The sequence below is a fragment of the Syngnathoides biaculeatus genome, chromosome 17, assembly GCF_019802595.1.
Source record: "Syngnathoides biaculeatus isolate LvHL_M chromosome 17, ASM1980259v1, whole genome shotgun sequence".
Taxonomy (NCBI): Eukaryota; Metazoa; Chordata; class Actinopteri; order Syngnathiformes; family Syngnathidae; genus Syngnathoides; species Syngnathoides biaculeatus.
Genome location: NC_084656.1, coordinates 11,542,655 through 11,569,481, shown reverse-complemented (window position 1 = coordinate 11,569,481; position 26,827 = coordinate 11,542,655). Strand labels below are relative to the sequence as shown.

Sequence of the window (26,827 nt, the reverse complement as noted above, 5' to 3'; positions counted from 1 at the left end):
TGAAGTTCAATTTCCCAACAGAATTCTGAATTATTCCATAATATATCCAGAGAGGCTCGGGAGTGTCCAACACACCCATCAGTCTTCCACCATTTTTATAGCATTTGCCACAACCCAAATAAATACACGTAAAAGGTTTTACGATACACCAGTTACACTTATTTGCAAGTCTTGAAAGCTTTATTTAACAGATAGAAATGGCAAAATATCACCACTCTTATACAGAGAGTTGCTTAAATAAAAAACATGATTAACCATATCAAGAAATACAATAAGCAGTGGTTGCATCTTTTTTTCTTCATATTACAGAGGTTACATTTAAATAAATGAACAATAAGCAAACAGCAAGCGGTTTGAATTTGGCATCGTCACAATCATGAAGAGGGGAAAAAAAATGTACAATCATTTCATAAAAGTGCTTCTTTGCTTGAGAAATTTTCAATATTCTAATGAAATTTGGAGCAGGAAAAAAAAAAGGAAATCTTGATGGCACTAAGTCAGGATGCTAGAAATGGTTACTAACAGTACATTGTGCTGTATAAAAGTTTTAAATCAAATGCAGTAATCGCACAGCACAATGCAAATTTTAAAATCACCTGTGTGCCTTGAAGAGTTGCAGTTGCATTTTGAAATCATTGACAAATGTAGAACCTCTGATGTTTGCTGGGTGGAGAAGTAAGGCAGTCAGCACAGCAGGTAGGATTTTGTTTGTTTGTTTTCAAATCACTACAGTGGGGGGTGGGGGGGGGGGGGAAAGAGGTTCCGACGAGTGAATTGTACTCGTCTTGAGGGTCCCTTGTCATTTTCACAGTGAGAATGTTCCCAGTGTATGCAGCATCCTTGCCGGTTAAAAAGGTTTGATTTCCACTCATGTATTCAACACTTCAGAGGAGGCCGTCTTGCTCGAAAACCGAGGGCAGGAGCGAGAAATCGAAAGGTACAAACTTGACACCTGTCCCGTGGTAGAACTTGTTCTGAAACTCCACCCTGAAGAGAGAGAGATAAAAAATAAAATGAAAACATTTACGAAGGCACCCAACTGAAAGGGACAAAGATTGTAACATACCACATACTGTAGCTGAGTATGTGAATTGCCATTCATGTTGTATCTGAAGGAGTTCGATGAACGAAAGGTCATGAACTATTTCATATTTTGTGTGAATGTGAACTACACTTGGTTAATTTCTGCTTGATGAACTTAATTGACAAAACGCTCCTTCTGGCGTCATAGAACGGTTTTAGAACAAAAGCTGATTTTCATTCAGGAGTACCTGGGTTTGCTTGGGCCTTCCAAGAAAAACCCATCTGAACACATTATAAAGGAGCCCTCATATGTCGCCGGATAAACGGTGAATTTGGCAACTGATTCATTCCGGCCACAACCGCCATTCGTGCCAGGCAAGTCGCAGGTCCATGACAAGGTGAGGTGCATTCAGGGACACAGAATAAATGGGAGCAAATGTTTCTCTTTGGTGGTTCTTTTGTAACAGAGTACATAATGGTTTAAAAAAAAAAAAAATGGATAACTAGGATTCAGTGATGATGTAGAGGTACACTCGCCTGAGTTTGAATGATGAACAATCAAGTGAAGTACCGTAATTTCCGGCCTATAAGCGCTACTTTTTTCCACACACTTTCAACATGCGGCTTATGCCGTGATGCGGCTAATTTGTGCATTTTTTCTAACGACCGCAAGGGGGCAGTCGAGCTGAAAAGGTAAGAGACCGGTGGAATATATGTGCCAAGGAAGTGACTTTTACCGGTATGATTTTTTTTTTAACCGGCCCTGTTAGCGCTGCGCTAGCATGTTGCTGCCGTGTCCCAGTGATTTTTACGGGTATGTTTTTTTTTTTTTTTTAACCGGGCCTGTTAGCGCTGCGCTAGTGTTAGCACCGCGCTAGCGTGTTTCTGCCACGCCTCAGTGATTTAGGTATGTTTTTTTTTTTTTTTTTTTAAACCGGCTCTGTTAGTGCTGTGCTACCGTGTTGCTACTGTGTAGCTGCTATGGCTGTTATTATTATTATTATTTTTTAAACCAGACGTGTTCATGCTACTATGTTGTTGTTGCTATGTTAAGATAAGCTAAGGTATTAAAAGTTTGAATTTTTTTTTTTGCTTTCCAATAATCTCTGTTCACCAACACACAGCTCATACACCAAATTCATGCTGAACATATACGCCACAAAGCAAGAGCCTCTCAACTGATTTTCTCAATACTTGAGGAATTTTTGTCAAATGGTAATCACCAATTTCAATAAAATAGAAGTCAGCATGTTGTTTGTATCACAGTGTAGTGACGACGTCGGCTCACCAGTGGAGGCGGAGAGCGTGGAGGAAGGCCGACAAACCTTCCATGACCAGCAGGATGGAAACAGTGAGCAACGCGAAGACCCCAAACACAGGGACTAAAAGCGCCACCCCCACTCTTGTTGTGATCCTCAGGCCCAGGCGCATCACCATATCCCACAACACCTCCGACAGCTCTGCAAGACGATTAAAACGACAGCAAGCCATCCAATTAAAGCAATCCCTCTCTGACAGTGTAAATCAAAAGTGATGAGCATTATTATCCCTGAATCGGATCTCATTTGCTCGAGATAGACGCCGGGTGTATCAAGATACGTAACGCACAAAGGGATTGCACTTACGCGCATGAGCCAAGCTGAGAGCCCAGAGTCGCAGATACGAAGCCGTGTTGGAGATGCAGCCCAAGCAGTACTCGATGGTGTGGATGGCCTGATGCAGCAGCACGTCTCCAAAGTCAAACTGAAGCACAAATCGCCATGGAAACAAATTACTCTCACAAAATGTGTTTATTTTATATCAGAGGAGGTTGACCTTTTGCTCTCTAGAGCCACATTTGCTTTTTAAAAACGGGCAGCTGGACATTGAGAGGAAAAAAAAAAATTGTGTACGTAAAATGTTTCATTTTCTAGTAGCATAATAGTAAGTATACATTTATAATGTAATGATGATGAATCAAATGTTCAATAAGTTACTTTTTTATATGTAGTTGAATTTTTAACTTGATAAGAAGTTATCTTAAATTACTTATCCTAAAATCTTAATTTCGTCTGTGGAGCTATAATTAAACAACTTATCAAATAAATAAAGAAATGTTTAATGAACAGTAAATACAATTGTTTGTTACATTTCATTGTTTGCAATATGTCAACTAAGACGACTCATGAGACAAATAAAATGAAATTAATAGTTAACTGGTTTTGGGAAAAAAAAATACATTTTAAGTAAAAAAAAAAAAAAAAATTAACGCAACAAATATAATACACTGGCTAATGTAAATTCTCGGTGGGCCATGCATACTTTACATGTAAACTACCCAGCCACAAAATTAGATACATTTGCATAGCATAAATAGATACAATAGTAATAAATAATAAAACAAGCTGCACGAAATAAAGATAACGTTCACTGACAGGTTTACTTTTAACAATATGTTTAGGATTGTGGTTACACGTTGCTGCAGTATACAAGTGTGAGCAATAACGGTGACTTCTCATCCACACTGCAGTATTCATTTCACAAAGTGCTTGTCATTGTTGTTGCAGTCCTGCTTATTAGTTTAAATGACAGCTTTTTCAAATTTGGTTACTTAAGGCCAGAATTTTGTTGGATTGCATTGGATTGTGCATGTGCGACCACGCCAACACGGCATTTCTCCCACGCGACATGATGCCATAAATTTGTCTAAACTTAAAGAGTTAAAAAACCCAATCACTGATAGAAACACAAAATACTATAAATGTTTGTTGAACAGTAAGCTGACGTCTCTCTCACCTCTCGAGGACAAAAGTCCCTGCGGGTGATCTCATCTAGAACCTCCTCTTCATCATCCTCATAAGCTGGCGCTGCAGAACTGTCATCCTCGCTGGCGTGCCTCACCCTCTCATAACCCTGAGAGAAGCAAAAATTACTTCCTGAAACAAAACAATGTGCCGGGACAGTCTCTGATAACGTTTTGCGCCTTTGAGATCTCTATGGGACTGATTTCCCTTTTGTGCGTGGAAAAACAGGCGCAAACAGAGATGGAAATTAATGTAATTTCTGGCCTATATAAGTCACAGCTTTTTTCACATGCTTTCAAGCCTGCGGCTTATGCGGTGATGCGGGTAATTTGTGCATTTTTTCTAACGCCCGCAAGGGGGCACTCGAGCGGAAAAGGTAAGTGTGAGACCAGTGGAATATATCTGCCAAGGAAGTGACTTTTACTGGTATGTTTTTTTGTTTTTTTTTTACTGGCTCTGTTAGCGCAAGTGTGTTGCTGGCGTGTCTCTGTGATTTTTACTGGTATGTTTTTTTTTTTTTTTTAAACCAGCCCTTTTAGTCCTGTGCTACCGCGACTGTCTTTTTTTTTATTTTTTTTATTTCAAACCAGCCCTGTTTGTGCTACCCTGTTGTTGCTATGCTAAGCTAAGATAAGGTATTAAAACATTGAAAATTCTGTGTACCGTCTTGCTTTGTAAATGTCTGGCGTTTCAATGTAGGCACTTGCGGCTTTTACAAAGGTGCGGCTTATGAATGTACTAAATGGTATTTCCTTTACAAATGTACTGGGTGAGGCTTATAATCAGGTGCGCTCTGAAGCCCGGAAATTACGGTAGTCTAACGACTGGACGCAATGGGAGTGTTCTTTTGTATTATATAATTGAAAAAAAAAAAAAAATTACTATGGAAATTATTTTTCATCACACGGCTTTAGTTAAATTCTGTTTAATCATGCTTACATGGATTTTTTTTTTTTTCTTAGTGAGAGCATTGAGAAATAAAATGATTAATATCCTTTCACTATTGTTCCTGTCATTCAGTCTTTTTGTTTATAAATTAAGGACAAAAGTCCTGTTTTTTAATTCTTCATGTTTATATATAAAAAAAAAGAATATTCCACAAAGTCTTTGTGAAAGAATTTATTACTATTTTAGTTATTGTTCGAATTGTTTTATTATGCATTTGTTTGTTAGTCTTACTCTGAATTGTTCTCCCTTTGAGCTGCGTGCGAGACTTGAAGTGTGACCAAGCGACACCTGGGAGGCGATGCCCCCTTGCCGACCTCAGGCAGATACTCCCGTACACTGGGAAGTGATGTCGCCATTGTGACCGCACGCGCTTCCCTGCTGACCTTAAGCAGATACTCCTCAACACAGAGAGGCAATGTTCCCCTTCCACCACATGTGGATACTCACAAACGCCATAAACATTTCTTTAAACAATGCCCCGTTTTCTCTCGTGGGTTTATCAGGACACTGTCCAACCTTAAAGGAACATGTACCTTCATGTTTATGTTGGGGTGGGTGTAGCCATCTGTACTGTGTAACCATGTAAACTGAGACAGCAATAAATAGAGGTATAACAGTTTGGCTGACTCAGAACGTGGTTTGGAGGTGCAGCTGCTCAGGCAAACCTGTTTTCCTTATGAGCAAATTAAAGACCTCTTCATTGTCCCTAATTAATTGCATAATCAGTCCAGCGGTTGGGTGTCGAACCTGACGGTCTTCCTTGTGTTTTTGAGATTGGCGTGTGACAACTGCAGCTGACTACTAGTGTGGATTGAATGGTTAGCAACAATGGAAAATTAAATGCCAGGAATAGCCAGTCTTTGACATATTGAGGGTAAAAAAAATGAAAGAACTATGAGCTAGTTAATTTTTGTAATGGTAAACGTACTGTAATTCCCGGCCTAGAGAGCACACCTTGAGCCTCGGTACACAGAAAGACTAAGCTAATGCTATCGTGGGGCTAACGCCGCATCACCAGTTAAACCACAGGGTTGAAACCGTGTGAAAAAAGTCCCGGCTTGTAGGCCGGGAATTACGGTAGATCAAAATTTTGAAATGTGAACTATGAACTGAAGGGAAGACCTACTCTGCGCCTGCGTAGACCTTTGCCTCCGCGGTGCATCCAATATAGAAAGAGAGGTTTTCCGAGAAGCAGCACAGGAGCGGAGAGCATGGCCATCGCAAGTAGGAAAATCTGCAGCCCCGCCTGGGAAGGAAAAGGGAACACACACACACACAAACAAGAGCACACACTTTGCTGAAGTCACCTACAAAGCTTCATCTTTTTTAAAAGTAAACATTAAGGAAAACTGACTTTTAATTTACATGAATACGATTTGATGGGACTGAGCCTGTTGAACTGTGTAGTTCAATAACCAAGTAAATCTTTTATTTGCCTTTTTGCAATGTATAATGTGGGATAGCTGTCCCCAATTTGGTAATAATTTACATCAAAACTGCCCTCCCACAGTTTTTCCACAGATGATGACTTGGCCTGCTTTTTTCTCAACATGGTGGCATCTGCTTTTGCAACAGCAACAACAAAAAAGTTCATCTCGTAACTCCCGAACACAGGGGTCTCAAATTTGTGGCCCACGGGCCATTTGCAGCCCACAAGACGATATTTTGTGGCCCCCACCTTAATATGAAAGTATAATGGTCGTGCGGCCCTCGAGTTTTATATGGATGGCACTTTTACAGTGTTGCGTGCTGTGCTGACGAGCCGACCAATCACGGTGGGGTAGATGGCTACGGGGGTGTGACATCGACTGGGCTTGATGCAAGCAGAGAAACCATTTTTAATGAGAGAAAGTTACAGCAGCATTCGCATGGAGTTTTTTTTCTAGTAGTTTTGCACACAAGTTGTAAACACTAGCGTCTTTCTTCATCTTATTTTGTGATGAAAAAAAAAAGATGTTTGGGAAGATATGATTGTTTTTAATTTCGAATTTAAATTCCACATACGCCTCAGCCTCAGCCAGACTCTGCCCCCAGTGGCTCCAAGGTAAATTGAGTTTGAGACCCCTGCCCTAGCATCATCCCCGATCATCATGGTAACAAAAGTTGTACCCAGCATAGGCCAAGCAGCGTATGAGGGGGACTGAGGACCGGTTAGAAACAGGCTGATTTCAGCAGGGCAATAAAACACTCACTCGTCTGGCAATACCGCAAGGTGTCGCATTACCTGTCCCGGATACAGGGGAGCGACGTCCTTGCCCTGCATGACAAACATGCCAATGAAGTGGATGAGGATGCTGGGCGCCTGGCTGGAGTCCCGCGCCGAGAAAGCCAACCACTTGTAAACGATCATAAAGATCAGGTACCCGAAGAGACAGAGCAGGAAGAGAATCTCAGGGAGAAACAACAGATAGACATCATACTTCTGCTGGAAGTGCCTGTGGGGAAAGAAACAACATAATGGAAGATGAGAATATCTTAGTCATTTTTAAAAGAAATTATCACTTGATGAGCAGTTGGAAAATGGACATGGATTTATGGGAAAGCAATTGTATGTCATTTCTGTCATCCCATAGGCTTGAATTCAACCTTACAACAACAGATATTTCGATATTGCATTTTGTCTGAATTTTATGACCCTCTCTGTGACTTTACATTTTCCTTGATTTGAAGAACAGCCATTGGAGGAAAAATGTATTTTTTGGAACAGTGCTGCGGGTGCAAAGACTATATTATTGCTCCATCCATTGCTTGGACCGAGCTGAACTTTGTGTATTTCATATCAGGCATCGTGTTGGACACCTAAGATGAACTCGGAAAGAGGTGCTACGTTAATTTGCGGCAGTCATTGTGTATATTTTACATTAAAGTTTGTTTGTATTTGTGAGGTGGATCTCTGACAAATACCCCCGGCATGAGAATGCAGAGAGACTGAGTCATTCCCTATCATATTTATGCATGTATTGTTAGGTACTGAACTTCGTGTAATTTACATCAGGCACCTTGTTGGGAGTTTGTTCATGGCAGTTGTTGTTTTTGTTGTTAACAGAAAATATTTTATTATTATTTTCTTCGACAGAAAAGGAAAAAAAAAAGTGTGTAATTAGCTTTTTACCAACAGAAGACAAGGCCGTGCTCTGCCGACTGCTCGCTAAAATGCCTCCTTTCCGCTACATCGTTTTCAGTGCGGCAACAAGTTGACCAGCACAGGAATATCAACATGACATATAAAAGATAAAATAATGGACAAATACAAAAAATAAAAAAAAAGTGTCGGGGGCATTTATAGGCTTAATCAGTATTGCACCATCTTTTTTTAGCACTGGTTTGGGTCAAAAATACTTTAACTTTTTTTTTTTTTTTTTTAAACAAAGAATTAGTTCCACACTTACAAGTGATTGAAGACACTCAGTACCACACCAAAGCTCATGTGGATGACCCCAATGACCACGGACATCTTCATTTTGTACGAATTGAGGAAGGACAGCCGGTTAACAGCCATGCTCCATATCTGTGGAGGCAAAAAAAAAAAAAAAAAAGAACATCTCGCTGAGAACAAAATGAGACATCATTTGACTGGTTCTGCAAGCCTCGTGTGCATTTACTCACAGGATCGATACCAAATGGGTAAGGGCCCATGAAAACTCCGCTAACGTTGGGGTCTAATGTGAGCAAAGTGTTTGTTTGAAGAGTTTCATTCCTGTAATGTAAAAAGCAGACCCCCCCACATTGTTTTATGATATGGATAGAAAAAATATCTGAAACAATTACAATTTTGATGTACTTCATAGAATCTTAAAAAATGTCAAGAATTTAAATAAATCAAAATGTGATTTTTTTGGTGTGAAAATAGTTAAAAATAACCCATCATTGTTAAATGAACATTTCCTCTTCGATCAAAAGTCTATCCATCCATTTTCTATATCGCTTATCCTCACTAGGATTGCAGGTAAACACAGACTCTCGCTAGCTGGGATAGGCTCCAGCATGCCCGCGACCACAGTGAGGATAAGCGGTGTCGAAGATGGTTGGATGGATATTAAAAATATAATAATGGTACAAAAGAAAGAAATATTCTATTAAATGATGAAGATATTTTGGGTGACAAGAACTGCATTTTCTTATACTGAACATAATTATGTTGAATGAAATAAAACCTCCCGATGACCCCCCCCATCAAAATATTGTGTGGCTTTACACGCAGTAGAGGGCTTTTTTTAAAAAAATGTGGATATGTTTTGTAATTTGCATTGAATGTTTTCATCAGGACTATTATGTTAGTCTATAACTAAGTTTCCAGTTTGATGTCCAATTGGAATTATTTAATTTTCCATTTGATCTCATGTGTTTGTCAGCTGTTATAGAAGGGACTTTTGCAACGTACGTCCACTGTTGCCTGGTGAACATGGCTTTCACGCTCCAGCCCGAGCCGAATATGTTGAGCGATTTGGAGAAGCAGTCGTTGTAAATGAGGCCCGTGTAGATGGAGAAGAGTCCCATCATCAGGATGATGTAGCGCCCATTGAAGAAGGTCGCCCATATCTGTGGAGTCATTTATATTATCATATGTGAAAAAGAAAAAAAGGAATTCACCATGGTGGTGGACTGGAAACGTTTACCTCATTACTGGAGCGTTTCCTCTTGTGTTTTTTTTCCGTCAGCACCATCCAGAGCGCAAAGAGGCTCATCACTGCGCCATGGCCCAAGTCGCCGAACATGACGGCGAACAGGAAGGGAAACGTGATGATGGTGTAGGGTGCTGAAAATTAGGACAACTTATAAGGACATGAAATACTTTTGCTTCAGAATAAAGCTCTGTGCATAAAGGTTCTTTTCTCTACAGCTGCAGGTCTCAAACTGAGGTCCCTGGAACCTGCTGTCTGCAAAATACGCTGCAGCAAATCATGTTGCATGATTTCAAAAAGTGCACGTCTGGATATGGAGACTGGCAATAAAACAATAAAAAGAACATAAAACAATTACCCCTTTCTACCTTAGCTTTGGACCAAAGAAAAGCTCTGATCTGATTGTGAAGTTTTTTTAATTTTAGAACAAAAAGGTGTATTAGAGGAATAAAGTATTTTTAAAATAAGGCATATTTTTGAGAATATTTTTTGAAGCTATGTTTTTGAGTGAAGGCATCAGCATAAAAGGCATATCAACAGAACGAGTGTATTTTGAAATACTAACTTAAACTCCTATCATGACTTAAAGTTAGAAAAAAAATCTGCATTCTTTCTTTTAATACAGTATTACAAATTTTCATCCTGGAAGATTTCTCCTCCGTAAGGAGTGCCTGGACCCCTAAAATGTTTGAGAACCCACAGGACCCAAGCAGCGCTTACCTGGGCTCACCTCGCGATAGTCCCCCACACCGTAAGCCTCCACGATGCTCTGAAACCCTCGTGTGAACTTGTTGGTTCGCACTAAGGTGGGAGGGGTGTCGGCGCTGGGGATGCGGTTCACAAATGACGGAACGGTTGCGTCACCTTTTCGCTGAAAGACAAAAAAAACAAAACATACGAGGACTACACGTCTGCAGACCCGTTAACTAACATGCATGTGATAGGGAGTTTATTCATGAATAGATTTTAAACACATAATATGGATTTGAATGATACTGGGAGAGCTAACAACAACACAAATTGTATTAAACGATTAACTAACGGGTTCTAACAGGGGTTTTGACATTCTAAAAACATTCCACCAAAACGCCCATTCGTATCACTCGTCTTCACTGCTTATACCATAACCATGTGCATGTATACAGGATTGAAGGAATTTATTTTTCATTCCCAAAATAATCCTGTCATAATAGAGATACGAAGCCAATTTCACATCAAAAGGAGAAACTGGGTTTCTAGAGCTAATTTTCTCAGACTTCTCAAGGGACAAAAGTAAATTAGCTTTTTTTGGGTGGGGTGGAGGGAGGGGTCACCTAAGATACACAAATTGGCAAAAACTGGTGAATGTATTTATTGGAAGACTACGGAAAAAACAGCGATTCCAAAGGGACCGTCTCACTGCCTGGTGGCTAGGCTCTAATAAAAATATATTTCTAGTTTTGATGTAACACGACAATATAGGGTAATTTAGGACATTTTTCTACGACATTAGCATTTTAATTATTATTCACAACTTTATATATAATTGGTTGGGAGAGATCACACGATACTCTGTGACATAAAAATCTTAATTTTACTTTTAAGTAAAAAGTGTCAGCTGAACAGGAACAAATTATACTTATACAACTGTATACATTGAGTGGATGAGCATTTACTTGTTCCGCCTGTCACTATAAATCGCTCGTATAGATCGATGTCCATTTTTTGGACTAACTACCGTAATTTCCGGCTTATAAACCGCAACATTTTTCAGACGCTTTCAACCCTGCAGCTTATGTGATGATGCGTCTAATTTGTGCATTTTTTCTAATGGCCGCAAGGGGGCACTCGAGCGGAAAAGGTAAGAGTGAGACCAGTGGAATATATGTGTCGAGGATGTGACTTTTGCCACCATGTTGTTTTTTTAACCGGCCCCATTAGTGCTGCGCCAGTGGTTAGCGCCGTGCTAGCGGTTGCTGTTCTGTTACTGCCGCATCTCAGTGATTTAGCTATGTTGTTTTTTTTTTAACCAACCCTGTTCGAGCTACCGTGTTGTTGCTATGTTAAGCTAAGGCAAGGTATTAAAACTTTAAAAACACTTTCTGTTTACGCTCTTTCTTTGTAAATATCTCGTGTTTCAATGTGGGCACTTGCGGCTTTTGCACAAGTACCGCTTATGTATGTACCAAATGGTATTTCCTTTACAAATGTACTGGGTGAGGATTACAATCAAGTGCGCTCTGTAGGCCGGAAATTATGGTAATAGTTTTTGGACTAATTAATTGGAATTGGATCTTTTCCCGCAGAATGCACACTGCTGTGCTGTACATTATGCTCCCTGTGATTGACTGGTGACTATTTCAGGATGTACCCCGCCTCTTACCCCAAGTCATCGGTCGACAATCCACACAGAAATATGGATGGATGTTCTTGTAGCTTCCTTACCGAGCCTTCCTCTAGCGCCCCTCGCAGGTTGGCCAGGTCACTGACAGGGCACCACACTTCAGCGATCAAACACTTGTTGGTGACGTCAAAACTGCAGAGGTTGAGAATGTGGTAGATGGCCTTCATCTTTTTCACCTGCACAACCCATGAGTACACTGACTCGGCAGCTCTCTGCAGCACCTGCCTCAGGTACTCCTCTGTGCGATGCAAAACCTGCAACGAACCGAAACCCACTCACTCATCGCGTTCGATTCCAAATCATGAAGATCTGCGTGAGCTGGCCTACGTTGTTCAGGTCTTGGATGCGTGTTCGTAAGTTGTCCAACATGTCTGCCCTCTCTTCGTCATTTTCGGGGTGAGGGTAGAGATGGCAGTGGTAACTGAGAAAGACAGTGAGATCACAGAGAAGAACAAATCGAGGGAGTTGTGTCAATGTACGCTTACCAATCGCAGATTTTTTGAACCTTCTGTCCAATTTGGTCCCCCCAGAAGGAGATGAGGAACACAACGTTCTTGCTTATTTCACCCTGCAACAGCACCAAGTTCTTATTACTTACGGCCCATTACACTAGTGAACCTCCATTTATTGGAGGACATACAGTGCGTTCCAGATGTAGCCACAACAGGTACAAATCTGCAATATAGAGTAACCATATCATTCTTTTGGAATTACAAAAAAGGGAAAGTCCATTGTTGCCTTCAACTTGCCGCATAAATAATTGGGTTTCTTCACACCAAATCAGTCTTGTGAGTTTTAACCAAACTGCTGTAGCCTGCTCAGTTGAGATTGTAAGTGTCTTCTAAGACAAACAGAACAGTCCAGTTGTGCTTTTTAAACACTTAAAATTCATCACTGTCGGGCGGAAACCCTGTATGTTCAAATACGGTCAATTTCACAATTTTTTTTTTCCCAAAATCAACAATATTGATTGCATATTTCATATGTTACTTGTAGTCGGTATTAACCAATTCAAATTGGTCAATAAGGCCTGAGAACAACATTCTCGAACTCTCAAAAGTCTGGGAAGTATTGCAAAATTCCACCTCTTTTCTCATTTGGTTGAAGCTGCGTAGAATATTTAGATGTATTTTTTTTTTTTTTAAATAGGGACATCAGGGAAAAGAACAAGGTTAGATACATTGGAGTAGGCTTGTTTTGTTAAAACTACTCGCTGCAATGAGTCATCGCAGAAGGAAGTTTATGAGCCATGGAGGCAAGTGTACATGCAGATTATTAATATTTGACGAATACACAGGGTTACTCAGATCATTGTTTCATAAATTGCACTTATGCCTGGATGGATGAATGTAAGATGTGAGATTTATTTTAGACTGAATTATTCAAGGACGTGAATGTTTGCCCATATGTGCCCTGCAATTGGCTGCAGACCAGTCCAGGATATATAAACAGTTCAGGTGCCACTCGAGTGAGGACAAGCACTTGAGAAAATGGGAGTAGAGTATTTGTAATGAGCTCACCGTGTCGAGATCAGCGAGGTTCTCGCCCACTTCTGCGTAGCTAAGAATGGTGTAGCCTTTGCACACCCTCCACAGCATGCGCTCGAAGGCCTCCACTTTCACCCGCTGGATGAGGCCGGAGATGAATCTACAAGGCAGCACGCATTCGCAATGAGCTAAGCCACTATAAAGATTATTGTTATTAGAACATTGCGCTCGTGCAGTACATGAGGTCCGCTCACCCAAGCTTGGCTCCGAGTCTTTGCATGCCTGTGTAGCCCGACACAGAGTCTGTGTCCATGGTGGGGAATTCTTCGTACTGGGGACCAAGAGCCTCATGCTAATTATGAAAGAGGACAACTTTTAGTGAATTCTCAAAGACGATCAGTCTCTGTTGATCCGCTCAACCATTGTGCACGGTCACAAACTGAAAAGAACTCAACAGCTGTCATTTCCCTCTTGATTTACTTTTTTCCGTTACGGTCAGGCCAGACAAAAAGTTGAAGTAGAGACAGCCGGTACATCAATTGACCCCTCCGTACAGGGCACTTAACCACGCCTCCTGAAGTGACGTCACGCCACGTGCGCTGACGTAAGACAAACAATTCGTAAAAATGGCAAATACAATAAAATACATTCTTAACTGAGACAGACGGCATGCTTCTGATTTCATTCAAATCAACGATATATTATAGATTCTAAATACAATACATTCTGAACTGAGAGAGACGCCATGCTTCTGATTTCATTCAATCATTCACGTAGCAATGTTATGCTAGCGAAGAACGTCTCATTCATTTATACGAGACGTGTATTAAAAATCAAATTTAGGGCATATCTTCGTGCAAACACAGTCTGGTAAAGCTTCGGCCCCGAGCCAGCAAGAAAGCGACACGTTTGTGCAGTCCGATCATCGCTAAATATCCCTCAACAAAGAATAAGGGTGTCAATCGTTCACACGCAGCAGTGTTATGCTAGCGAAGAACTTCGAATTCATTTATACGAGACATGTATTGAAAATCAAATATAGGGCATACCTTCGTGCAAACATATCTGTTCCGGTTGATATTAGTTTAGATGATGATGCGGTCTTCCACAAAGTTTGATCCATCAAAGGCATTTTTCGTACTGGGTCTTTGGTTTTGGAAAGGGTACGAATCGAACTCCACCAACTAGCCTTTCAGGATACCTGTCGTCACTATTACAAAGTGCGTGACTACACCTCTTAACCATATTTTTTGTTAAATAACCCAAATACGCGATAAAACGCTAACAAAACCTATACTGGACCATGCAATGTTGTCTGAGAAAATGGCGGGAGCAAAAACGGGCTTTGGTTTAGGCAGATCTCTGGCCTCTGATTGGTCAGTGACGTGGATTGCACAATATCCACGGAGGGGTCAATTGTTCAATAGTGTCTTAACGCAGCTTGAGGGTTTCATTTCGAAGTTAGCGCCGCCGAGTGCAGTGCTGGCGCTTAACGAAGCATTAACCATGCCTTCGCCTCCTGGTGGCTGGCTGGCTGACTAGGTTGCGGCCATTGCTCCAAACAAAGCACTTTTCATATTCAGCGGTGCCTACATTTATATACAAAATCATACAAGATCTATTCGTGTCAGCCAAAATTCAAATCACGATTAAAATTCGATTAACTGTACAACCATAGGCGGAGATGGATTAACCAAATTCAGAATTGTACAATCTCAGAGGCTCCACTTTATTTGTGTAAGTAGCATAAAGGAGCAGTAAGACACTTACTCTTGAGCGGCTATGAATGAAGGTGCGGGTGATCTTCAGCATGTGCGTGTACTCGATCAGCTCCAGCAGGTTCCTGCGTAGCTTCTCTTTGTTCCTTGCCACTTCACTGAGCTCCATCTCCAGCCTCTGAAGCTGCTCCTTAAAACGGCAAAACAGCAGCAAATAAAAGTGTCATTTATTTTGAATTTCTTCATGCTCGGATGGCAATCGGGACCTCAGTCATTCATGAGTACAGTGGGTAACATCCTGTGATTAATCTGAAAAAGCCCTCTGAGTAAGAAGAAGGCACATGTATAAGACTGCCCTCAAATTTGCCAGTGAATAGCAAAGTCCTAGCTTGGGGGTGCGTAAAATAATTAGCAATTGATTATGTAGTATCAGAGGGAGACTGATGTTGCAACAAAACAAACAAACAAACCAGTCACTCCTCCGTATCTCAGGTTTGGGCCAATTAAAAAACTCTGACATGAGTTGAAGATGGTTTTAGGGAGCCATATTATTACAATACAGTTGTTTTTTTTAGAACACAAGACTTATTTTTAGAATACATTTCTATTATCTAGAGAATAAAGGTGTCTTTTTCAGAACAAAAAAGAAAACCTAGAGCATGACTCTGTTCCATTATTAAACGGACTTTGTGACTTTAGCTTCTGACTTTTTTTTAATGAAAAGAAGAACACGTCATGTCAAGAATACAACTTTTCTTTAACTATTACACCATTCTCCTGTTTTTGTGTCAGTCCTATTGCATTTAGGTAAGTAAAGTATATGGTACTTATGTTTAACTCCCGCTAGGTTTATGAGGGAGTTCCTAGCAGAAGGCCCCCAGGACCCCAAGTATGTGGTTCCTGGAAACAAAAAAATTGAGAAACTTAAATTTTAATTACACAGAGAAGGCTTGGGATAAAGTCCTGTAGTCGGATCGAAGCAAAGTTGTCCTATGCGAGAACTTGATCTACTTGATTTGGAGGATGAAAAGATTTTCAAGTAGGAAGCAAAAAATAAATCCACCATCCCCATGGTCAAAGGAGGTAGATATATGATTCGAGTCTGCAAACTGGTTTTTGTGATGGAATTAAGCTCAACACTAAAACTCCCACCCCTTAACCAAACAGTAAACTTGTAGAGGGAACTGAAGATGAATTTCCAAGTGGCAGAGATGTCGTGTAGGCTTGCCATGCTTACCATGATCTCCAGCACTTGTCTAGGTGGAGGCGCAAGTGGGCTCTCATCATCCTCAGGAACGGCAATCTTTGCCTTTTGGATCTCCCTCAGAAGATAACCTGGACAAATAATGTGAATTGAGTCTTGCTTTGTACTTTTTGTACAATTGAACTTATACGTTTACATGTATAAAAACATGCTTATTTTCCTTCATGTCTGACTTGAAATCAGATTTTCAGGTTTTAGATTAATTACGATTACCAACATTTTTCCATTTGCTAAATGCCAAAATAATGACAATGATTTTTTTAGACTTATTTTCATTACTTTCTAAGTTGGTGAGTCTAAGTAAATAAGTGGGATGCACCAGTCCCTCCGGTAGCAAAACGACCCCACAACTGAATGCTGCCAAACTTGTATTTCAAAGTTGGGATGGTGTTCGGCTTGCAAGGTTCCCTTTTTTTCCTCCAAACGTAACAACTCTCATTATGGCTAAATAGTTTGATATGAGTTTCCCTAAGCCACAGGACATATCTAAAAATATTAAGGTCTTTTCCCCTATGTACATTTATAAATTGCAATGTTTTGGTTTTTTTTCCAATCATCCTTTTGGAGCAATGGAGTAATTCCTGCCCGGCACGGTACTCATTTCACTGTGGGTCATAACACACTTACCAGCTTCAGCCAGCATCTTTACAAAGTATTTTGCGTTTTTCTCCTTCCTGAGTAGTATGATGTTTGATCATTCCCATGGTGTGTACATATGCATATTATTGTTTCAAAGGATGAATGTGCCAACCAGATGTTCCCGATATCTTGGATAACTTCTTTTGACGTTCCCATGATGTTGCAAAAAAAGCTGTGTGCCCCGGGTGTGCCTACTTCAAATACATCCACAGCCGTGTCTCTGATTTCCTCAAATGCTTTCAATAATTCTATTTAAATAAGATCTTTGAAAGAAATGACCTCATTATCTGGGTTTTCCCATTATGTTTAAAGTTTCAGTAATGTAAATGGAGTTAATGAAAGTCCTGACAATTTGACAAAAAAATAAATCATCTCTTTGTTGTGGCATTTAGCAATGAAATACTTTTGGCAAGCCAAAATTATTTAAAAAAGACAAAGTTTAGTCTGAGTTCATGTCAGGCAGTCAAGGAAAAAAAACATGTCCTTATTGTATCTAAACATCTATTTTCAAACAAATATTGTATCCCCCTACAACACTTTTACCCAGAATCCTCTCCATCTCCTCGCATCTCTTGATCTCGCTGACGAAGCGCCGCTGGAAGGAGCTGACGCTTGGATTAAGCTGGAACCAGAGCAGTCAATAAGGTTCATCAGTGATCAGTGGGGGAGAGGTCATGTAACTGCACTCTCAGCACAGTTGGATTTTTACATGGAAAGTCCAAAAATGAAAAGTGCACACCTACACTTTTCTGTTTCTCATTATCCTTGATCCTTACCGTTCGATTGTTATATCCCATGACCAGTGTGATGATAAGCGGTACAGAACATGGATGGATTGGTGTTTATTTCTTATCCTACACAGTCTAATAAGATGCAAAACAAGGAATGGATTAAAACATCTGCATTTACACAAAGTAATAATGCTCACGTTTCCTTCCTCGGAAGCCAAATAAGACTGTTTCAAGACTTTAAAGCTACTTTGATCATTCAATATGAGAAGGAACACGCAACATCGGCCAAATATTATGCTAATATGCTGTATATCAATAAAGATACGAAACAGTAGAATAATCAAGGCATCAATGTGATTTTTTTTTTAAACATACGATCTGTTTTTTTTTGTCTTGAACTGCAAGCAAAAAGTTGAAATGAAAACTAGATTGTGGCATCCAACTTGAGATAAGCAGTAGATGGTGAACATTTTTTTAAAGAAGCTAATTACTAATGTTAAATGGTTTAGTGCCACTACCAGCTGAATGTTAAACATAACACACAGACAATTCCGTATAAATGTGTGTGTGTATATATATATATATATATATATATATATAAAAATCAAACTGCATGACTAACGTAATTATCCTATCTGAAATCTAACACACAATGCAAATTGCCATAGATGCACTACCAATACTTGTATTATTGCTGTAGTATCCTGTAAGCAAGGAATATTTGCACACAAATGGTGTAGGAGGACAGATAGACAGGCAATAAATTTTACAGGGATCTATATTTGCTCTTCTATGAAAAACGACATTACTGTGCCACCTGATTGTGAAACTCTTCGTGTGCATTATATGGCCCCCTGGGGGGCCAAAGTGCACAGAGTATAAGTACAATGTGGGGTTGAAATAATAACATATGAATGAAATATACTCGTGAGTAAAGCCATCACTGTCAAGTGCAGTAATCACAATGTAGTCGGAAATGTGTCGAGTACTCAGTTTGTAATATGGCGCAAATTAATTTGAAACAAAGCTATCTATCAGTCCTGTATGGCAACAGGTGGATACACGGGTTAACCGAATATCTTCTGCCATCTTAGTGGAAGGGCACTTCATCTCACCAAATCTCGCTAGCATTGACAGATGAAAAAAGATACAATATTTGTGGGGATCAACTACAGTATTTCTGACCATTCATTGAACAATATTGTGGTACAATTGAGAGGAAACGCCATAGTAATTAACAAATACCTAATGGGGGTACATCGTGGTCGCCGACAAGCATGCAGGTGCAACTTTGACGCACTTAATAACAAAACAAAATGCTTCAGATGGTTATATTTCTATTCATTTATTTGCTGGTTTTAAGTACTTACATCTCGGAACTCAACGAGGCCCAGTTCACCGAGCTCACTGATGCAGTCGTACTCCGAACCGGACTGTAGGAACAACTGGGCCAGGCACATCTCCTCGCTCCTAAAAACCATCTTTCATCGATTTGTGTCTTCAAAAAAAACAACTCCTGTCAATCACGATGCGGCGTTTACTGAACATGGGGCATCACACAATTCTGCAGCCATTCGCCAATTAGCACGAGGATTAAGTATCAATTGGGATTATCGTCATGATGTAGCATCACGTTCCGTAGCGTTGTCCTTTCAGAGCGGGAGGGGGGCTGGGGTGGGGGGCGTTACAGGGACAAAAAAGGACGAAACCAAAGACAAAAGCCTCCCTTGTGCGTCTTTTGCATCGAGACGGCGGGCTTCATCCTCGCTACCGTTCGACACCTGTCACTCCAACGTCGACTAAACAGACCAAAAGCGCAGCAGTTGCCCTGTTTCAAAAGAGAAACAACCCGTCCGTGGCGTCGAGGAGCGTCTCCACGCAGGTTAAAATCACGCCACGCTTGTGAAGAGGGACTCTGGGGCCTTTCTTCGTTCGCACCGCCAATTGACACAGATTGAATGCGGCTGGGTTGCCAGATCCGTGGCGTTCACCCCACCGGAAGAACGTCTCCTTTTCGACATTGTAAACGTGGACAACTCGAAGAGAGAATATACGATTTACATATAAATGTACATTTTTTTACGGTTCATTTTTCTTTTTTTTCTTTTGAACCTTCTTCCCTTTTCAATGCTTTTCATCATATGAAGGACGCAGTTACTTTGGGCATGAAATGCGCAATATTTATATTATAATACATTTGCTTTGTAATATTAATACGATGATAAAACGCGTATGAGCTCGTTCGTTGCATTTCCAAATCGTCCGATAGGTTTTTGTTGATTTAAAGCGGGTCATTTTCCAAATCTGGCAACCAGGCCATGGGTTCTTCTTTGTGATGATGAGCCCCCTTTGTCCACTTTTGACTTGGAAATTATTTTCAGTAAAATACAATGAATGATAAAACATTGAAAACCTATCACAAATTGCACAAATTAAATGTAAAGAGGTTATAGTACCAGATCACCACTGCAACGTAGGCATCAATGTTTCCAATAATACTGGAGGAAGAGCATTTCTTAGTTAAAAATATTTGAACTCTATGTAGAAAAAGATTGCTTTGAAAGTGTCGGTACACTATGAGCAAGGGTACGCTGACAAATGTCAGACTATTTAACCTAATGGCATAAATAATAATGAGCTCTACCCCGAAACAAACTAGTGTAAAAATACATCAAAACTGTCAGTTAATTTTCTTAAAAACAAACGTGAATTTTGATTAATCGCGTTTAATCACAGGCACCAATTACAGCACACAGTGGCATTTTTGCTTTGAGATGGACAGTGTAGCGCTGCACTATATGTGAATGAATTTTTTTTTCCCCTAAACCCCATTGAGAGTGGTGTATTTTTTGTCCTTTTCAGCTGTTAGGGCAAGCAGAAAAAAGGATCTGCATCCCTTTCATGTTGGAACAGTTTAACTGTGCCACAGTGGAGTTCTAAAACTGCTACAGTGGTTCTTTGTATTCTGATGGCGTTTCATTGAAAAATTCAGTTGGAGAGAACAAGGTTTGAAAGGAGAGAGAGAAATAAAACAAAAGGGAGGAACTGAAATGATCACTAAATATAGCAAGAAAAGACAACAAAAGACAGTACATTTGCTCTAAGAAAGATGAGGTAAGTAGTAGAAGTAAATCAGCATGAATGTAGTACAACGACTCATTAGATAATGTTTGGACAGTAGTGTGACAACCTGAGGGAAAGACAAGACAATTTAGGACACCTGGACGTAAATTGACATAATTTTCCATGCACAATAACCTGCGGAAGCGCCTCCATCACAGAGGCTGATGACCCCACACCACCCAGGTGAGGCGGTGTTGGTACCAGGAACCCAACAAAGAGCGCTTCGGTGGACATTTAAAAAAAAAAAGGTCGTATTAATAAGGAGTCAGAAAGGTTCCAGGTTCATCATTCAAGATTTAATGTGAATTGACTTAACAATAGAATAAAACGTACTGTCATGGTTTCAGGCTTTGCGCCAGTCTGTTAAGTTCTTGCGACAGAGCCGTCACAGTGTCCAGGATACGCCGCTTATCCTTCCCGTCCAGGCGAGCTTCGCACCTCTGCGCGAACTTGTCGGGGTGCCACAGTGCCTGTTGCTTGCGCAGCGCCTTGCGGAAGGCCGCCGCGTCTACGCGATCGACACCGTGCAGCATGACCTCCACCATCTCCTGAACGGTGCTGCGCGGCGCTGGCCAGGGGATGTCGCTGTAGCGCAGGACCTCGGCGCTGCCGCCGTGGAAAGTGGCCGCGCACATTTGCTCATAGCGCCGCTTCTTCCCCTGCCGGATCTCCTCCTCCTTGCGTGCGGCACGGGACAAATACTCCTCGTGTTCCTTCTGCAGCGCGGCGTGCAGCTCCTTGTAGTTTTGCTCAGCTTCTTCTCGGTTCATCTTCTTCCTCCTCCCGCTATACGACGACGCGGCCAATCTCTGTGCTTCTGCGTGCTTCTTCGAGAAATATTCCCTTCTAATGCGATCAGACCAGTCACCGTAGTCCTCGTCGTCTTCATCAACGGGGAGGATGTCGTCTGCTGCGGACCAAACACACAAGAGCAAAAATTAGGATGGACAGGTTGGTACGTGCAGTCTAAGGAGCCTGTGAAGAGGACTTGAGAAATTTAGGAAATTTAAAGATCAACAAAAGAAAAAAAAATTGACCCAAAAAAAAATGTTAGCGAAGAAACACAAAAACAGCCCCACACCAAAGTACAAGAAAGAAAATACAACAATATTAAGAAATAAAAACCTGAAAAAAATATAAATTGTAAAAATAAATACAATATTAAAAAAAATACAAAGATAGGGAATAGTACAAAAATGGTGGCGTAAAAATACAAAATTAAAGAGAAAAACACTTGGTAAAGAAAAATACAATGAGAAAAAAAAAGGTACAATAATATTGGGGGAAAATATAAAAATTGACATGCACATAATATAATATGGATGGAAAAATTATCGTCATCAAAAAGATCATGCAAGAAATAAGAGGAAAAGAGAAAAATTGTAAAAATTCAAGTTGCAGAAAATATATTTAAAAAAAAAACCAAACATTAGGAAAAACTATAAAAATAGAGAAACTTCCAATAAATAAAATATCACCATCATGACAAAATATTGTGCAAAAAATGTTTTTAAAATGTACATACAAGACTATAAGGCAACAAAAAGCAAACAAATAAAAGAAATGGAAAAATAGTTTTTAAAAAGTGCTGGGGAAAAAAATACCAAAATATTGGGGAAAAATGTGACAGGTAGAACATAAGAGTATAGACAGAGAGATGGACGTTTACCGTCATAAACTCCAAAGGTTTCGCAGAACTCATCCTCACATTCACCAAACAACTTCTCCCTCCATTCTCTCTCCGAGTCAGCTTGAGACGCGCTGCTTGCTCCTTGTCCCGAAGGCTGTGACCAATTGAAACAGATGTTCCTTTTTTAAGCATGAAAAGTTTTCAAATGTAATTGAGAAATTCGTTTTTACGTCCTGTTTTTGTATTATTTCCAGTTTTACAAATGAAACTCACCTTGATGAGGTTAAATAATACATGACAGTAATAAAGTGAAATTAAGCGTGATTAAAATGGTAGCAAAACCTCTTCACACGAAACCAACCACTCAAAAGTGCTAGAAACTTTGATCGTCTACCTCTGAGTGTTTAAACCCATTCAGGAGGTCTTGGGGCGTCACGCCAGCAATATTCGAGGCTTCCATGGCCTGTGGGCAACTTTTTCTGAGGGGCACAACCAGGTCTTCGTAAGCTGCAGGCAGAACAACAAGCAGTGATGAGAACAACTGTGTGAAATGAAGTGTTTTTCTTGGACCACTAGTTAATAAACTACACTATATAGCAAATTGCTGGCTGGTGAATCTTTTTGTGGTACTTCGACTTACGAGTATGCCAAGTTCTAGTTACGAGCTGTCCCGGGATGACATTTTTTGTGCCAAAATTTAAAATCAATAAAGATACAGTGCCAACACTCAGCACATGCTCATTTATTCAACGGAACAAGCTGTCAAACAGACAAACACAAAATGAAAAGACTCGCAAGGTGCATGGCAAAACGGTTAAAATTACTTTGTTGAAAAAAAAGTAACTTCCAATGACTTAATTTTAACCATGTAACTAAATTGTATTTGATTACATTGTGACTATTTTTAAACTCTGAACCAATGTATAAAAAGAACCCATGGACGTTTCGTCAAAAAAGTGGATTACAACGATAGACAATTATTTCAGAAGTAACCACCCATTTGCTCCTTGGAATTAACGATATACTTGCTCTTTACACAAACAAACTGATTCAAAAAAATGAAATGTAAATTTTTTGTTGTTGTTGCATTACACGCAGTTAGCACACAGGCTTAAAAAAAAAACAAAACCATCAGATCGAGTGTCTCTAGAACGGCCAATCTTTCTCACCAGTTTGTCCACGTTTGAGAGCTCGATTTATTGCGACGTGCAGCGCCGTGTCTCCTTTCTTGTCGGCCAGGAGCACATCGGCTCCGTGCTCAAGCAGGAGCCGCACCACGGCGTCGTCCCCGAGGCCACAGGCCAGCTGCAGCGGGCTCCTCTGCCTCTTACCCTGGCAAAAGTTGACGTCCAAGTCCCGGTGCTTTCGCAGGTACGACTTGAGTTTTAACAGGCTGCCCTCCTCGACGTACTTCCAAAGCCGCTTCTGTCCCCTGGTCAACATGCCGAGGGTGGTCAGTTTATATCGGTTGGATCAACGAACTGACTCGTTAGTGATTTAGCAGTGCTAGCGTCGACTAGCCTGAAACATAACAACTGTCCGTCTTCATATTGTTCCGGACACAAACCATAACCCGCACGTAAAAGTTCCGGTAAGAACGTGGTTCCGCCCCTAGATGTCAGTATTGACTTTTTATCTGTGACAGTGTTTCACCACTCTATAAACTAGTTAAACGTGTTTTCATCTCATTTCCATCTCTATAACCACCACTCTATATTTGCGAGACAATACAATATTTTCTGTTTATTTTTCACAAAATAACCAATGACCACATGACATTTGTAGTGTGTTGATGACATGTGCCAGATGCCACAGGACTTAGTCAGTATGCATCATCACCTCCCGTCGGTGTCTCTGTGGGCTTGTTGTGTGCCCGAGGCCCCTTTCAAAATGCCACCTGCCAGGAAGCCGTCACGTTAACAAGTCAACAGACTGCTTCTGCACAGTTAAATCTTTTGAAAATAATGTGGAGCTCTTAAAAAAAAAAAAAAAACAAGAACAACACAATTCCCTTCTCAGGAGAGAACACACGTATGCGATCATAATCCTGTGGCGTCAACTAAGAGAATTGACATACTGCAGATTAATGAGTCAAGTCCAAAAATGTGGTCGAGTAAAGCAGCTGTCAAAAAATGTCAAATTAGGACAGGTGGCTTTGGAACGGATTAGGCCATTTACGTGTAAAATGCGTTTCTATGAACGAGAAATTCAAATTACCAAACAAAGTCGTTTGAACGGATTCATTTCGTAAGTAGAGGTATCGCTCTACTGTATGTGCCGCGTGGATACATCACCCAGCACTAAATACCCACACCCCACCACGTTGACAATTTTACCAAGCAATCTAGTAACGCGATGTGCTGATTTTCACATGCAAAGACTGTTAGCTAATGCTAAGCTCTCTTTTCATCCAGCACTACTCAATGTAGCTCTGCTTACTTTCCGGCTGCATGTGTTTCACACTGTGTAATCGTGTCAAGGTTACAAAAGATCTACTTGGATGTTTCATTTCATAATTAATGCGTGAGCAGGCACTCCTGGGATCCAGTTATACCATCAGGTCCATAAACATTGGCACATTAACATGATCATGAACAGTTCCTTCCCTTCTCTCCATGCACTTGAACCGAAGCATACTGCAAAAGCAACCAAAGTTTTTTTTTTTAAGCCAAAGAATTGGAATGTTACGCAATGGCAAAGTCACTCACCTGACCCAAACCCTACTGAGCATGGATTTCACTTGCTGAAGATAAAACTGAAGGGGAAAAATGCCCCAAGAATGAACAAGAACAAGGACAAAAATTTTGAGAAGACTGACAGATATCATTGAATAAAAGTGAGTAATTGTGTTTTTAGAACTATTTCTTCTACAATGAGGTCAAAATGTCAGACAGAGAAAGAAAAGTTCTTTAAATTATGATCTTAAAATGAACATAAAATACATTTTATAAGTGAAAAGAATTGTTTTTTTTAATCAGTTTATATTTACTGTGACTACCATGCCATTTTGCTACATCTTACCATTAAAGGTCAAGTGCCATCCCTTTAAACATTCTAAAATAGATATTGTAATGAAAAATACATATAACATTATTCACTTCAATGTCTATACGAAAAAATAAATATGAACGGAGAGCGCGTCATCCATGCGCAAAGATGCAGAAGTGTCATTTGACAACATCCAACTGGTTGTCATATTGGCTGCATCTCCTGTCCGTGATGTAACCCCGGACATTCGCCATTGAACTACAATGGGAGACGAACACGCCCCTTCTGACACGGAAGCACTTTCCGAAGAAGAGAACATCACACAACCGAGTGAAGTTACCGTGGCAATATTACCCTATTGTTTCGAGCCATATTAAGATGATATGCGATCACGGCCAAACCGCCTCCCCGTCCCATCCAATTCTGCAACGGAGATGAGTCATTGCTGTGCCGGGCCTTGTCAGCAAGACAGGGTAGGCCAAGCCAGCCGGCCTTGTCAGCCGGGGTGGCTCATTTTCGCTGTAGAGGTGGCTTATCATGCCGCCGAGTCGGGCCGCTTTACAGCATTGTCGTCGCTCACGGCTGAGTGCGCCATAAACAATTGTTTATCGCTCCCGCCATTGGTGGTGTTGTTCATAGTGGATGACGACGGCGGCTAGGAACAACCCTGTCGGCAATGGCGCACTCAGCCGAGTGCGATGACAACACCGTAAATCAGCCCAGCTCGGCACCGTGATAAGACACCTCGGTGCCGAAGATGGGCCACCCCAGCCGAAGCAGTGACCGGCTGCTGTGTCGTGCCTCAATGACCAGCATGGCTTTGGCCAGGCTGGCTCATACATACTGCGGTGGCGGCAACAGACTCCCAGAGAGTATGAATGAGCCAGCCTGGCCGCTGACGCGGAAGCCTTCAGACGCGCACATCGACACATTTAGCACCCGTCATACGTACTTTTTTTACGTTATGAGAGACGGATTACGTGGTCCGCTCCAAATTATTATTATTTATTTTTTTTAGTAGCTGTATACACACCTACCTGTCATTTGGAATCCACAAAGCTCAAGTCCTTTGCACCCGTGCAATCCATTTTTCCCGACGAACCGGGTCTCTTGCAAACTTATGAAGGGTAAATCCGTCCTCTCGAGTGTTCAAGCAATGTCCACCAATGCAATGAGCCGACATTTTGGCTAACATGAAGGAACAATGAGCTACCTTCCTGGAGATAAAACTAATAGAAACAAACGAGTCCACTTGAGGGCGGTCCTGCCATGTACGTCACTTCCTGCTTCTTCTTGAAATCAAATCCCTCGAGAGGATTTTCATGGCGGGAGTTACAAAAAGCTGTATACGTCAAAATCATGTTTTGTGGTGAAAAAACGCATGGGTTGGCTGCTGTTTTTTCATTAATAACATACTAAAATTCATGCATTTCACGACAGTGGCACTTTAAGCTAGTCAATTTTTGTGTTGACAGAAATACTGTATAG

General features: G+C 40.8%; 2 protein-coding genes across 4 annotated transcripts; both read right to left on the bottom strand.

Moving 5' to 3' along the window:
• Positions 1–187: 187 nt before the first annotated feature.
• On the bottom strand, positions 188–19,915 carry atp6v0a2a (ATPase H+ transporting V0 subunit a2a). Of its 2 annotated transcripts, XM_061801183.1 has the most exons (21): positions 18,969–19,913; positions 17,644–17,730; positions 17,411–17,489; positions 16,202–16,299; positions 15,017–15,154; positions 13,501–13,598; positions 13,280–13,406; positions 12,245–12,327; positions 12,087–12,180; positions 11,801–12,013; positions 10,097–10,247; positions 9,371–9,510; positions 9,136–9,293; positions 8,361–8,451; positions 8,144–8,262; positions 6,979–7,189; positions 5,881–6,000; positions 3,799–3,915; positions 2,649–2,766; positions 2,312–2,483; positions 188–987 (listed from the first exon to the last, which is right to left on the bottom strand). In XM_061801183.1, the coding sequence occupies exons 2-21, from the start codon at positions 17,662–17,664 to the stop codon at positions 885–887; spliced, it is 2,451 nt and encodes an 816-aa protein (XP_061657167.1). In that variant the 5' UTR covers positions 17,665–17,730; positions 18,969–19,913; the 3' UTR covers positions 188–884. The 2 variants fall into 2 exon arrangements, with proteins under 2 accessions (XP_061657167.1, XP_061657165.1); XM_061801181.1 differs by lacking the exon at positions 17,644–17,730 and having other exon boundaries at positions 191–987; positions 18,969–19,915.
• Positions 19,916–20,856: 941 nt separating this feature from the next.
• On the bottom strand, positions 20,857–23,976 carry nfkbil1 (nuclear factor of kappa light polypeptide gene enhancer in B-cells inhibitor-like 1). Of its 2 annotated transcripts, XM_061801193.1 has the most exons (5): positions 23,521–23,965; positions 22,746–22,858; positions 22,391–22,505; positions 21,055–21,631; positions 20,857–20,942 (listed from the first exon to the last, which is right to left on the bottom strand). In XM_061801193.1, the coding sequence occupies exons 1-4, from the start codon at positions 23,792–23,794 to the stop codon at positions 21,057–21,059; spliced, it is 1,077 nt and encodes a 358-aa protein (XP_061657177.1). In that variant the 5' UTR covers positions 23,795–23,965; the 3' UTR covers positions 20,857–20,942; positions 21,055–21,056. The 2 variants fall into 2 exon arrangements, with proteins under 2 accessions (XP_061657177.1, XP_061657178.1); XM_061801194.1 differs by lacking the exon at positions 20,857–20,942 and having other exon boundaries at positions 20,986–21,628; positions 23,521–23,976.
• Between the last annotated feature and the right edge of the window lie 2,851 nt (positions 23,977–26,827).